This window comes from Chaetura pelagica, unplaced genomic scaffold, assembly GCF_000747805.2.
Source record: "Chaetura pelagica isolate M959 unplaced genomic scaffold, ChaPel_1.0 scaffold72, whole genome shotgun sequence".
Classification (NCBI taxonomy): Eukaryota; Metazoa; Chordata; class Aves; order Apodiformes; family Apodidae; genus Chaetura; species Chaetura pelagica.
In genome coordinates this window covers 2,027,798-2,042,433 of record NW_009952560.1, presented here as the reverse complement: position 1 = coordinate 2,042,433, position 14,636 = coordinate 2,027,798, and the positions used below count along the sequence as shown (strand labels likewise).

The 14,636-nt window shown below is 47.5% G+C and overlaps 1 protein-coding gene across 2 annotated transcripts in view; it reads right to left on the bottom strand.

Annotated features, from left to right (window-relative positions):
- Positions 1-5,997: 5,997 nt before the first annotated feature.
- Positions 5,998-14,636, bottom strand: part of BCAS3 (breast carcinoma amplified sequence 3) — a 352,402-nt gene continuing 343,763 nt past the window's right edge. For both annotated transcript variants that reach the window (XM_010009054.1, XM_010009055.1), the window contains one exon: positions 5,998-6,146. In XM_010009054.1, coding sequence (XP_010007356.1) covers positions 5,998-6,146 — 149 coding nt within the window. The remainder of the gene's footprint in view (positions 6,147-14,636) is intronic.

Here is a 14,636-nt window from a genome sequence, read left to right as displayed (position 1 = left end):
TGTGAAACAGCCCAAGCAGTGGATTCAATTATTTTTTTCCTAGCACATAAGCCACTAATCATTTATTGCATTGAAAAAAACCCTTAATCTCCAGAACTTTTGCTCTCATTTTATGAAATTATAACTCGGGGGGGGGGAGTTTCATCTCTTTTTGCAATCACCAAGACCTGATCTCAGCTCCATTGACTCGCTAATTGTAAGCACTCAAATGGTTGGGTTTAAAGTTACACTTAGCAGCTGTGAAACATTAGGGTGAAGTGATTACAACCTAGTGGAGGATACCGAACATTTTTACAATATCTCAGGAGCATAAGGGAGAGACAACAGGAAATGGCGCAAACTTTCCTACCCTGCACAGCAACAAGCCAGAGTGAAGAAGGGAGAAAATGAATGTTAGGCCGTGGCCTGGACGTGGTTTGGACCCTCAAAAAGTTCCTAAGGAAGCTCTGGTGGAAGCATTGTGTTTACCCCCATGCTTGGAGGGGCAGAGAGGAGGGGGAGCAGCAACCAGGGATTTCACAGCTGCACTTTGTAGCAAAACCCTCCTGGGGGCTCTTGGTTGAGGAAGGAAGACAGAGATCTCAGTGGTGTTCTACTCTTGGTGGATTTCCTTGTCTTGTCTTGCCTTCTCTCAACCTCATCCCAGCACACTCTGTTCTCAGGCTAATGCTGGTTTGGGGCAGAACCAGAAACTGGTGGAGTTGGGAGGCAGGATGGGGTCTGTGGGCGTTGCTGGGGCAGAGCTGAGTTTCCCATCAGGGCTCAGCAGGACAAAGCAAATCAAGCCCAAACTCCACATCCTCTGCAAAGCACCAGGAAACACCAACTCTGCTGGTTATGCCCAGGCCCTGGACTGGTTCCGAGATTTAACTTCATTTGAACTTAAAGCTGTCACGTTTGGAGAACCTTTGACTTTCCCCTTCTTTTCAAACAGCAAAACATTCCCCTCCCATGATTTAAGCACACTACATGCGTGTGTTTATTACAGAAACCAGGGTAGGATAAGAAAGCAATATTTCATGTTAATTCATGAAATCTGAACTCAACTTTTAATAGAAGAGCTCCACTTTATGCCCAGAGTGATATACAGCCCATCCTGCTTGAAATGAGATGCTTTGCCTTTTGAACTCAGCAGGAGGCCACTGCTTACTACTACTGGAAACAGTTTGAAAACCTACAAGTCCAGCGTGTCTTTTGGGCTCTTTCTGAGCCAGTGGTTTATATCATGGCACAACATTCTTGCTGGGCTGCCTGTGACTGCTTGCCAGCCACTGTGTTTGAAAACCCAGCATTTCAGCAACTCACCTGGGTTATTTCCACAACAACAGGAGACACTGGTCCAAAATCCCACGAAGAGCATGAGCCTCTGGCTATTTTTGCTTTAAGTGGTGTTTGGATCAGATCCCTCAATTGAAACCCTGGTTGCATTAAAGTCAGGGGCAAACCTCCCTTAGGAGCAGCTTCTAGATACCAGCAAGGAGCAACAATATTCTTTCCCTGGTGCCTGAAAAGAATATTGCTGCTGAGAGTAAGGTGGAGGAGAGATGGTGTTTCATGGGGATGTGTTGAATCGGGCCCCACAGAGTTATTGCTGAATTGGACCCTATAATTGCAACACACTCAGCTTTCACTGGCTCACTGAAGAGCTGGAACTTGGTGGTTATTCTGCTGGTTCATCTGTGAAAGTATCAAATTAAATTAGCAACCTCATAGCAGTGCTTGATTATTTTTTTTTTTTTAGGCTCCAGGAATTCTTAACAGTGTGGCTAAAGGGCTACCAACAGCAGAGAATCTAGGACATTCTTTTCAATGAACCAGACTGAAAATATTTTGGTACAGCCCCAGTTTGTAGGTTCCCCTCCGACCCCGCCTCCTTTAAACAAAACATCCTGATTCAAAGGAGCTTCTTGCAGACTGGGAATTTCCACATGGCCGTATTGCAGCACTTATAAAAAGTGATTTAATGCCTGCCAACAACAAATACATTTCCAATGACACCACTCTGTGTTCTGCACTATCCTACTCCGTGTGTGCAGTACGAACCAGCAGCCGAGGGGCAGGAGGGAGAAGAGCAGTCACCTTCCTCTACAAGAACTTTGTCCCTGATGGCCATTCCTTGGAAAGCCTGAAAAGAAACAAGCATCACGGTGACAACACAATCCCTTCTGTATGTGTTAATCTGGATTTTGTTTGAACTTTTGGAGCCGACCTTGGCTTGAACCGTGTTAAAAATCCTGACTGGTGTGGACTGACTTGACCCTGCGGTCCCATTTGTCCGCAGTGCCAGCCCTGCCCTCAGCCCCTCACTTCAAGTCATTATTTTACAGACAAAAAAGAAAAGTAGAACTACAGCTGATATAGCCAGGGGGCCAGTGCTGTGAGTACTTACTTATGGGCGAACTCTCCTCTGATTTCATCCTGAGGAAGTTTTTTTTTTGTTGTTGTTGTTTTGTTTTGTTTTCTTGAGAAAGGACTGACTGAAAACCAAGCAAGAAACTGAAATTATTGCTGCAGACTCTCTGTTTTTACTAGCGGTTTCAAGCCTGAAGAAAGAGAGGAAAAAAAAACCTTCTGACATCTGAGTCGTGGCATTACAGTTATAAACAGACAAAAAAATGAAGCCCTAGACTGAATTTGGTATTTGGGGATAGAGGAAGAAGAGGGTGGTCAGTCCTGCATCACTCAGTGGGGCTGGTTAAAGCTATAAGAGTGTGAAAAGATTTGTGGGTTTAGATAGTTTCCTCTCATTGCCATGACTCAAATGCCTTCTATTCAAAACAAGGAGTGGGAAGGAAATTTCATGAGCTGACTGTCCCATCTCACTCTCTGCTTCTTGACACAAGTTGGCTGAGATATGGAATTCATGTGGCTACTATGTGTGAGCCCATGACTATTTTATCAGCAGAGTTATGTGGTGCTCATTTTGACTGCACACATTGAGTATGCAGGGTCAGCCTGTTATAGGGGTTCTGCAAAGCCTCTTTGATGTGATCCTGTAACACAACAGCTTCAGGAGGGTGTCTCTACTGCCTGGTCCTCATCCCACTGAAATCAGTGGGACGAAGAAATAGGGCCCCAAGCAACACAAGGAGCTGGAGCTGGGGTCAGACACATGAACAGAGATAGGTGCTGATGTTCAGAGGAGCTGAATGGGTGGAAGAACACTATCAAAGTCACCCACTATTAAAAATCCTGCCGTTGCACACAGGGAGGAGAAAGCAGAGATGCAAAACCAAGCTAGACTGGCCACATAACATCCACTGATGGCTTTAATTAAAGCCCTCCAGTTAGTAAATACACGCACGGTCTGGTCCAGGAAGATATACAAAGCCCAGCAACATTCCATGAACACTGCCATTTAAACAGTTTGTTGTTTAACTTAGATTTATTCAATGACACATGCATTTCTGGACAGATAGCTGAGTTCCAATGAACAAGTTTTATACCCAAATAGGAGAAATTTGTGGCTGCAGTTAGTCAATTAAGTACTTTTCTAAAATACATGACTAGAAGAAAACCGGAGCAATAGAGATAATTCTTCCAAAGAACAAAAAGAAACATTTCCATTTGTAATACTCCTGGCATTGATGAGTATCAGTTGGGAAGGGGGGCAGCAAGGAGATGCAATGAGGAAGGAATAGAGTAACATTATCAACCCTGTCCACAGAAAGTCCTCCAGTTTCCACTCACTCCAGTTCATTTGTTAATGCTCAGCACTTTTGCAAATGGCAAGAGCTCCTCTGAGTTACCGAGATTCCCTTCGTTCTCTCAACACGAAAAAAAGCAGAGCACGGTTGTGAAATCATGTGCTTGCCCAAAAATGGCTTAGAAATATTTCTCCTCAATCAACCTCTTCCTGAACACAGCGAAAATAGAAGCCGCGGAGATATTGGGATTGGAGACGGAGTCTCTTCATATTGCACAGGAACACAAAGTCAAGATCTTGTGAGTATGTTTCAGGAAGGTTAAAGAGCCGTCAATATTGATCAGGGTAACGAGAACCATCCAGCGCAGCGGTGGGCTCGCAGGTGACAGACACATTGGGATTGTTTAGGCAGAGAGGAGGCTCGTTACCCTGTCTGGATCTCCCCTTGGATGTCCAGGTAATTTAAGGGAATCCCGTGGGGAAGAGGCTGAGGGGCTGGTTTTCGTTAGTCGGGAGGGGAGACCTGTAGCCATCGAAGTTGCGCGGGATGCTGCCGCTGGTGGAGCCGGAGCTGTTACTGAGCGTCTCTATGCTTCCCTCTCGCTGAAGCTCTGCAATGGGAAGAGAGAGGAGGTCCTCATTAGTACTTCAGACAAAGCTGGAGTTAGATTTTTTTTTTGTTGTTGTTGTTTTGTTTTGTTTTCTTGAGAAAGGACTGACTGAAAACCAAGCAAGAAACTGAAATTATTGCTGCAGACTCTCTGTTTTTACTAGCGGTTTCAAGCCTGAAGAAAGAGAGGAAAAAAAAACCTTCTGACATCTGAGTCGTGGCATTACAGTTATAAACAGACAAAAAAATGAAGCCCTAGACTGAATTTGGTATTTGGGGATAGAGGAAGAAGAGGGTGGTCAGTCCTGCATCACTCAGTGGGGCTGGTTAAAGCTATAAGAGTGTGAAAAGATTTGTGGGTTTAGATAGTTTCCTCTCATTGCCATGACTCAAATGCCTTCTATTCAAAACAAGGAGTGGGAAGGAAATTTCATGAGCTGACTGTCCCATCTCACTCTCTGCTTCTTGACACAAGTTGGCTGAGATATCGGAATTCATGTGGCTACTATGTGTGAGCCCATGACTATTTTATCAGCAGAGTTATGTGGTGCTCATTTTGACTGCACACATTGAGTATGCAGGGTCAGCCTGTTATAGGGGTTCTGCAAAGCCTCTTCGATGTGATCCTGTAACACAACAGCTTCAGGAGGGTGTCTCTACTGCCTGGTCCTCATCCCACTGAAATCAGTGGGACGAAGAAATAGGGCCCCAAGCAACACAAGGAGCTGGAGCTGGGGTCAGACACATGAACAGAGATAGGTGCTGATGTTCAGAGGAGCTGAATGGGTGGAAGAACACTATCAAAGTCACCCACTATTAAAAATCCTGCCGTTGCACACAGGGAGGAGAAAGCAGAGATGCAAAACCAAGCTAGACTGGCCACATAACATCCACTGATGGCTTTAATTAAAGCCCTCCAGTTAGTAAATACACGCACGGTCTGGTCCAGGAAGATATACAAAGCCCAGCAACATTCCATGAACACTGCCATTTAAACAGTTTGTTGTTTAACTTAGATTTATTCAATGACACATGCATTTCTGGACAGATAGCTGAGTTCCAATGAACAAGTTTTATACCCAAATAGGAGAAATTTGTGGCTGCAGTTAGTCAATTAAGTACTTTTCTAAAATACATGACTAGAAGAAAACCGGAGCAATAGAGATAATTCTTCCAAAGAACAAAAAGAAACATTTCCATTTGTAATACTCCTGGCATTGATGAGTATCAGTTGGGAAGGGGGGCAGCAAGGAGATGCAATGAGGAAGGAATAGAGTAACATTATCAACCCTGTCCACAGAAAGTCCTCCAGTTTCCACTCACTCCAGTTCATTTGTTAATGCTCAGCACTTTTGCAAATGGCAAGAGCTCCTCTGAGTTACCGAGATTCCCTTCGTTCTCTCAACACGAAAAAAAGCAGAGCACGGTTGTGAAATCATGTGCTTGCCCAAAAATGGCTTAGAAATATTTCTCCTCAATCAACCTCTTCCTGAACACAGCGAAAATAGAAGCCGCGGAGATATTGGGATTGGAGACGGAGTCTCTTCATATTGCACAGGAACACAAAGTCAAGATCTTGTGAGTATGTTTCAGGAAGGTTTAAGAGCCGTCAATATTGATCAGGGTAACGAGAACCATCCAGCGCAGCAGTGGGCTCGCAGGTGACAGACACATTGGGATTGTTTAGGCAGAGAGGAGGCTCGTTACCCTGTCTGGATCTCCCCTTGGATGTCCAGGTAATTTAAGGGAATCCCGTGGGGAAGAGGCTGAGGGGCTGGTTTTCGTTAGTCGGGAGGGGAGACCTGTAGCCATCGAAGTTGCGCGGGATGCTGCCGCTGGTGGAGCCGGAGCTGTTACTGAGCGTCTCTATGCTTCCCTCTCGCTGAAGCTCTGCAATGGGAAGAGAGAGGAGGTCCTCATTAGTACTTCAGACAAAGCTGGAGTTAGATGGTGCTTCAGTGACAAATCTGTTTATTGTATCATTGCTCTAATGCTGCACTTGCTTGTCATCCATCTTTTCCAGGGGGATTACTGAATCTCTCCTGAGGCATCCCAGCCCCTGGGTCTACTTCTCTGCTGGGCCCACAGCTCAGGCAAGCCTGTGGGGTTGGGCAGGGACATGAAACGCTGCCTGGCAGAGTGGCCCCTTTCCTGGGAGGAGGCTGCAGAACTTAAAACATAGCAGGACTTGATAGTGGGGATGCTCATGCCTGGACTGAGATGGTGGGGAAGGGGGAGCAGCACCAGTTACCCGCAGTACATAACCACTGCTGTTCTCCATCTTAGGAACACCAGGGACTTTCCACAACCCTTTATCCTGCACAAATGGACAGAAATAACTCTGCTTTTTTGAGCCAAAGAGAAAATATCCCCTTTCCTGCGTGCCTGAACTGTGCTTCAAAGCAAAAGAGAAAGCAGGCCTGACCACGACTCTCCCTCTCCTGGTCACACACATCCAGACACCTCCTCCCCTCACTGACCTCCCCAAAGCCCTTCTTGCTCCCTAATCTCGAAACACGAGGATTTTTGTGTGTGCAGAGCATCGTTCCTAACCGTGGCCTCTCTGTGAGCCACTTGAACCCAGCAGTTGACTCAGTGGCAGCGTGCAGCAGTGCTGCTGGGCACCGTCACCTCGACCAGCACTCAGCACCAGCACGCAGCACTGAGATTAGGCAGAGCCCCATGTCCAGGGCTAGGAATCCTCTCCCAGACACGCAGTGACAGGCTACAAGAAAATATTCTGGTAAGTCACAATGCGCAGCCCCAAGCGCGACTTCCGTCGGCTGCTTCTGGGCAGCCTGTACCAGCAGGGACAGCAGCTTGGGACAAATTCCTCTGCTGCCAAAGGGGAAAGATAAAAAACTCTCTCATTTGGTGCATGCTGTGGTGTTGTGCCTGTAAGGCATGGGGAAGCAAAGCCCCAGAGTGGACCAGCAGCTTGTCCTGGACCTGCAGTGGAAGTTTTGCCTGGGTGGGGATGGAGCTGCAGATGCAGAAGCTGGAGCAGCAGTGCCCACTCTCTACTAAATATTACTGCACCTCTGCCATTTACACACCTCTGTCTCACATGGGGATATTTAATTTTTTATAAACACCACAGCAGTCCTTTTGCTGCAATGGGCCCCTGAGATAAGGGTGTATCTATTTGCAAAGTGCACAGCAAAAGCAGAAAGTCAGTTCTTGGCTACCACAAAAAGCATCCCAGCCTGGCACACTTGGGCACTGCACAGCTCCCGTTTGCTGCCTGGGCACCACAGGGATAACAGCCAGGAGAGCATACACCTACCAAAGGATTTAATCCTTGACCATAGAGGTAACTCACAGTGAAGATAATCTGCCCAGGATACATGAAAAACAAATCAGCAGTAAACCAGTCACCCCATAAGCAGCAATGATAATGACCTCAGCTGTATTCATCACTATATCTTGCCAGTATTTTGTGAAGGAATGTCCATGTCTAAACCTCTTCATTTTCCTCACATCCTTACTCTCCCATGAGTTCAGGAAGTAAAAACAGTAATTGAAATCAGAAATGAGTGGCGTATCCCACACTAATACTGTGCTTATCCTGTCTGATTTGGGGCTTTTATCTCCCTCAGCACGCAGCTGGCTTGGGTTAACTGTCCCACGTCAGAGCTCCAGGGCGCTGGGCAGCCACGGCCATGCTGGGGGAACTGGAGGGGCTGGGGGTCCCCCAAACAGCACCTGGGCTGCTCAGCTCTTCACGGGGCTACTTCACCCGCTCTCTTTTTTTAACCTATAATTGATTTTCAGGCAAATGTGTTTTTAGTAACCATTGGAAAGAAGGCAGAGGGAAAGGGGAGGAGGTGGTTGTTTCCCTGCAGCCCTGGGCTCCCCTCGGGGCCACGGGCTGACTTGCCAGCTCCTGCCTGTCCTCAGCCACACCATGTCCTGCCTGTCCTTCGGTGACTTGGCTGGGACTGCCTGCCCTGCTGGGATGGGGTTCTGGGGAATTTGGGATCGCAAGGTGGCTTTCTGGGGGCTGCAGGATTTGTCGTCACCTCTGCGGGGGCCTGCCAGGGGGTGGCACTGTAGAGACTGATGCCAGCCAGGGAAAAAGGATGGACAGAGAAAGCGGGGAGCAGAGCGGTGGGCACAGGGCTGGCCGGGGGGCTGGGGTCTCACCCCGGCTGTGCCACACAGCTCTGGCTCCCTCCCTGCTGCTCTCTGGCATGTCAAACCCCTCAACTAGCCACGGGAAGGACGAAAGAGAGCATAAAAGAGGTGCAAAGGCTCAAGAGGAACCAGAGAGGAAGTTTTCCAGCCCTCCAGCCAGCACAGAGCCTGCTTTGGGTTCAAAGGGGGTCAGGCTGAAATCCGGGGGAGCTCTCGCATCCGAGCTGCCATCTCAAGTGCCGCAGATGGTCAACGTACACATTCCCCTTGGGAACATGAGTCCAGGCACTCTCAAACAGCCTGGTGTGGTGAACTCGCATGCTCTGGAACTAATTACACGGCGAGGCAGACGAGCAGTGTATTTTGATACCTCAGCCAGCACTGTGGAAGTCCTGAGCTGCAGCAGAGAGCACCGCTGTGCTCAGGAAATGGGGCTCTTGCCCTTGCCCAGCCCGGCTCCTGGCATGGCTGGGTCACACACGGTCTGCAATTAGCCACTACATGGTCACCAGGGACTAACTGCACCGCACGTATGACCCCTAGGACCACAGTCACCACATTTTCCTACAGTGCCACAAATTAGTCCATTTCCTCCATCTCACTGTTTCATTAAAAATAAAATAAAGTCTAGTGCAACCTATTCTCTTTTCTCCCAGATCTTCCAGCAGAGCAGAGGTGTGTGCACAGGAACATTGATGCCATTCTCATGGGAAGCTCAGACAAGCCTGGGAATGGCTCCACTACACTGGGACGCCCTTCCTGTTGCGGGGTAAAAAACTGGGGGTTTGATTTCTGATGGACCTGATGCCTGGACAGACCCGAGAAGCAGAGAAGCAGCTGCCATGGTGTAGTGGGGCTGTTGGTGTCACAAGAGGCAGGTCCCTGCTGACAGGCAGAGCAGGCAGCGCTGCCCTCCCACCGCCCCAGGATGGAGCAGCCGAGCCCTGCGGCACTGCTGGGAAGAGATAAAATACTTCCTAGACCTAAATAAGATGTGTCACATAACCGGTCAGACCACTGGTGTCCTCTGCACTGGGAACACGCTTGCTGAAAAACACAAAATACAAGCAAAAAAGCAGGACGCACCCCCCCCCCCACCGCAAGAAAGCCAGGGACAGGAGGAGAGCCCGGAGCAGCGGCAGCCCTGCAGGATCAAGGCTCAGCCCTGCCAGCAGAGCAGGACCTGCTGCCCAGCCAGTGAGTTAGTTTACTTTGGTGGAGTTACGCCAGGAATGGACTTGGCCCCAGCATGTCTGAGGGTTATTGTATCTGCATTCCCCCATGCATATACTGTCGAGATGTATTAACTTCCTTAAATGTACCAGTAAAACAACCTCTTATGATACACTTTAATGAACTTGTACAGTAGCCAACAAATTGTGCATCATATAAAACCCATTCGGCCTTATAGACTCTCTGGCTATTTTGTAATAACTGCAATTTGCTTCTGCTGAAGCAAGATAACCAGGGTTGAGAAGTCAGGCTTTGCAGAAACCTAAATATTTGATTTGGGGGGGAGTGGGTGGGAGAAGGAAGAAAGGGGCCTCTGGGAGCTATTTATGGGGTCAAAATAACATGAGACCTGCTCTTCTTGTAGCATTTCCACCATCAAGGAAATGAAATACTGTGAGAAGACCAGCACTTGCATTATTTTGGCCCCATAAATGGCTCCTTGAGGCTTTCAGAAGCCCGTGAAAAACAAACACAAATACAAATAAATGCTAATACTGGAAACGTAAATACTAAAACCTGCCCATGTCCCCGGAGGAAACGACTCACAAAGTCCTAAAAACAAAACAAAAAAAAGATGGGGAAAAAAATACGAAGGAGCAGGAACATCTGCTGAAGCCATGAGGAGAAAGTCACTTCAGGGGAGCTGGGAACAGCCCTGCCTGTGCTGTTGACAGTAATGGGCACTGCTGGCATCGCCGAGGGTCCCAGAATCACGGGGATTTTCAAGGCACAGGCACTTTTTGCCATGGCAAAGAGAGAAACCTTTGCTGCTGCCAGTGTGGGGAGGAGTGGTGGTCCTGAGTGGGGGGAAGGTGGCCCAGCAGGTCCCCAGCCACCCAGGGCAGCTCTCCACCCCCCTCCCATGGCCCTGCACACCTGGGGGCTGCAGAAGAGCAATGGGACATGAAAGGTGCTGCAAAGCAAACACAGGCTGCTCTCTGCCTGGTGTCACTGCCCACAGCTCGGCCCAGCCTTCCTGTGGTGCTGCCAAAGAAATTGGAAATGAAACCTCCCACCAAACAGTTTGTTCTGCTCATATTGCCAAACACCACAGCCTGATGGTCCATTGCTCTGACGTCCAAACCACTCTGCTCTCCCTGAGCTGGCTGGCAAGGTGGAGAGGAGGAAAAAGAGGAGGAGAGGAAGGAGAAGGAGGAGCTGCTCTGGGGACAGCCTGGGTTCCTCAGGCCAGGGGAAGTGGTGCTGTCCCCATCCAGCGAGGTGGTTGCACCCTCAACTCCAGAAAGCCCCAGGAACTGTGAAAGGACCCCATCAAATCTAGAAAGTATAAAGCCCTGCCAAGCTTAAATGTGAAACCATTTTATATGGTGCATTAATTCAATGCCTGAAGAAAATCTATATAGCCCTCTTTTGCCTGGAACACTCATAAATTATGCTGCCTTTCTTACTTGTGCTCTCTCTGTAGTGGTCCACTTGAAGCCATGGTATCTCCTTTATGTCTACTCAAAAATCTCATCTCCAGTGCATTATTTCCTCTAATGGTTTTTCCTTTCTCTCTGTTTGCTTTCCCCTGTTAAGCACCATTTCAAAATATCCTCCAAAATCATTTGCTGGAAGAGCTGACCCTTTCCTCTTACCTACCGAGGGCTGCCCAGGCTCCTGCACAGCCCCAACTCCAGAAAGCCCCAGGAACTGTGAAAGGACCCCATCAAATCTAGAAAGTATAAAGCCCTGCCAAGCTTAAATGTGAAACCATTTTATATGGTGCATTAATTCAATGCCTGAAGAAAATCTATATAGCCCTCTTTTGCCTGGAACACTCATAAATTATGCTGCCTTTCTTACTTGTGCTCTCTCTGTAGTGGTCCACTTGAAGCCATGGTATCTCCTTTATGTCTACTCAAAAATCTCATCTCCAGTGCATTATTTCCTCTAATGGTTTTTCCTTTCTCTCTGTTTGCTTTCCCCTGTTAAGCACCATTTCAAAATATCCTCCAAAATCATTTGCTGGAAGAGCTGACCCTTTCCTCTTACCTACCGAGGGCTGCCCAGGCTCCTGCACAGCCCGACGGAGCCGCAGCCGGGATAAATGATACAATGACAGGAGCCTGATGTGTCAGGGCAGCGGGGAAGCGGCAGCAACTCTGAATACAAGAATTATTCTTCATCATCTCAAACTGTCACAACACATTACCCTCAAAGCCGCAGCTCGCTGAAGGAGTGACCCTGGACTGAATGGGAGAGCGCTCGGGGAAAGAACTAATTGTAGCCTCTTTTCACACGTCAGTCACTTTTCACAGCACCGAGCCTTTCAAGCTCAACTAATGTCAAGTTCCCTTTTCCTTTTGCTGGGCTGAGTATTTCTGATTTTTAAGGATGGCATTTTTAAAGGAACAAGGTCTCTCTGGTGAGGGATGAGGCCGGAGAGGGGAGGGAAGGAAGCGTCAGAGTGAGGACACATCAGAAAGTCCATCAGATGCCCGAAGACTCGTTAGGAATTAGACAATTAACAAGTAGGAATGCAGGAAGTGGGATAATGGCCAGCAGGGCTTGAATCTCCTCCATTTCATTTCTGTCATTCACAGCAATTGTTTCAGGGAACTTTTTGGGCTCTGCCGTGCGCCGGGGGGGCCGTGAATGCAGGAACTTGCTCTGCCCCGTCCCCAAAAGCAGGATGTGAGATGGGGAATCTCCAGCTGTGGAGAAAGAGAAACAAGGTGCTGCTGACTGCAACCACTTCTCCCTTGCCACAAGGAGTTTTCAAGTGAACAGCTAAAAGGCCAACATTAGAGCTTCATTTTAAAATCAAAGATAATTTTCTTTGTTCACAGGAGCAGTGAGAAGACTCCCTGTGGACAGAGCCCTCAAAACGACAGCCTGGCCTGCGCTCCTGGGCAGGCAAACATAAGGGTCCTTCACACCTTCTTGTCTTCAATCCAAATCCTAAAATATTCTGCAGCAAGGACTATTTTTTGATGCTTACACTTGCACAGTGCCTATCACAGGGGACTTGCAGAGCTGATCGGGGCTTCTGAGTGTTACTTATTAACTGTAATGAATAATAATTATGTACCTTCTGCCATCTGGATTCTCGTTAAAAAGGATCCTATATAAAGCGAACACTAAAAGGCAATTTGTATTAACACAATGGAGGTCTTGAGGATCTCTAAAACTGTTTGTAATTTACACAACGGTCCCCAGTGAATGGATTAGTTAAACATTTGTATTTTACTGATTGCCACTGCAGGGAGCAGGACGTGCTCCCGTGGAGGGGCTCGCACCGGCTCCGAACGCACAGCTTCTGCTCCCCTGTCCACTGACACACACTTTTACACGTAAGCTCTCCATCTTGCAGTGTTTAGACAACATCCCAAACTCAGCTGGACACTTTTGGCTCTATTTCTGCGTGAACATTTACTACGAACATCATGATCAGTCCCCCTGGGAGCTGGAGCTGCTGCCTGGGACGTGCACAGTGCAGCCCATGGCCGAGAACCTGATGTGAAGTTGTCAACTGAACTGGGAACTTGAAATACCACCCCTAACACAAAGGCTTGCAACACTGCATTACTGCTACTGCACGTGTAGCCTTTCCTTGGGTATTCCTTCCCCCTCACCCCCAAATGCAATTATGCTAACAAGGGAGCTCTAATTATAAACCATCTCTGTCATCCTCGGCGGCTGCTCTGAGGCGAGGACCTCGCAGGCTGGCAAAGAGGGGGGTCAATGCACCCCCAGAGGAACCTGTGCTTTTAGGTATTTGGATAAGCAAAAACATTAATATAAATTTGTAGTGAAACGAAAGCATCAAATACTCACTGAAGCTCGTTGTTTTCCTGGCTCCTTTTAATTTGAGATGGCTGAAAATAAATTTCTGGGCAAGTGTATTTTTACATTGCTCCTTTCCAAAAAGAGCACAGACAGAAAGTGGGTTCCCAGGTTCATATATGACTGTAACGTTTATAGTTGGTATGATCATGGTAATGTTTAAAAGTCAATTAAAGCCCAAGCCCTGTGCCCTGCTCTGGCAGAAGCCGTTGGCCCGTGCCAGTTCCCTCCGTGCCCCAGCAACCGGCACAGGCAGTTGCAGGAACAGTTTTCCTGCCACGTTTTGCATGGCTGTGCTAGATCTGCTCCTAAGAAAGTCTTCTTTTCCTTTTTAAAAAAACAGCAGTTTGAAAAAAGGTATTTTAAACTCCCTTGAAAAGAGGAAATGTAACAGTATGGCATTTGAACACTGAAAATCAATCCTCGTATTAAAACCATTTCATCCTGCTGTGATCTGAAAGATGCTGAGACACAGCAGAAGCACCTACATTAAATTTGCAAAGTGAATAGGACTGGCAAACCCTGTCTGAGCAACTTTTCTGAAACCACAATTCAGTGGCTTATGTAAAATATTAGTTACTGTCAAACTGTCTTACAATAACTTCAAGGCTGAATCCACATAGAGTTCGTTCCTGCCATGCACTTGGAGATGAAACCTGGCATGTTGGAAAAAAGGTGGCCGGATTCAGCAAGGAGATGAGGAGGTACAGGAGGCAAGAGACAACCAGGGGAAATGAAGACTGAGCCTTCTGAACATCAGAGCCCCTCCGAGACTGCAAATTTCATTTCTAGTGCCGTACTTCAAGGCAAAGATGCCAAACAACTCACACTTAGGAAAGGGGGAGGACATCTGAACTTACATAAATGTATGGGTTTACTTCAGGCACGGAGAGATTGTTGAGATACAGACAAAATATTTTCATGTATGAACTTCTAAAGAATTTTGCCTACCAAAAAACCCAACCCACCCCCCACACACACACAAAAGCAGCAGCAAGCAGCTTGTTTTTTCCTTTAAAAAGAGAACCAAAAAGCTCCATACAACTTGAGTCCATAGAGTTGGAGACGCAAGACTTTGGTATCTTGCCAGACTTGACTCTGAGCATTTTATGGAAGGTTAAAAGTGCACTAGATAAAGGACTAGCATTTAGAGAGAGAATATTCTTCATGATAGGCACTTCGGCAATGACTGCAGTGCTTTTAAAAAATAATCTCAAGTTT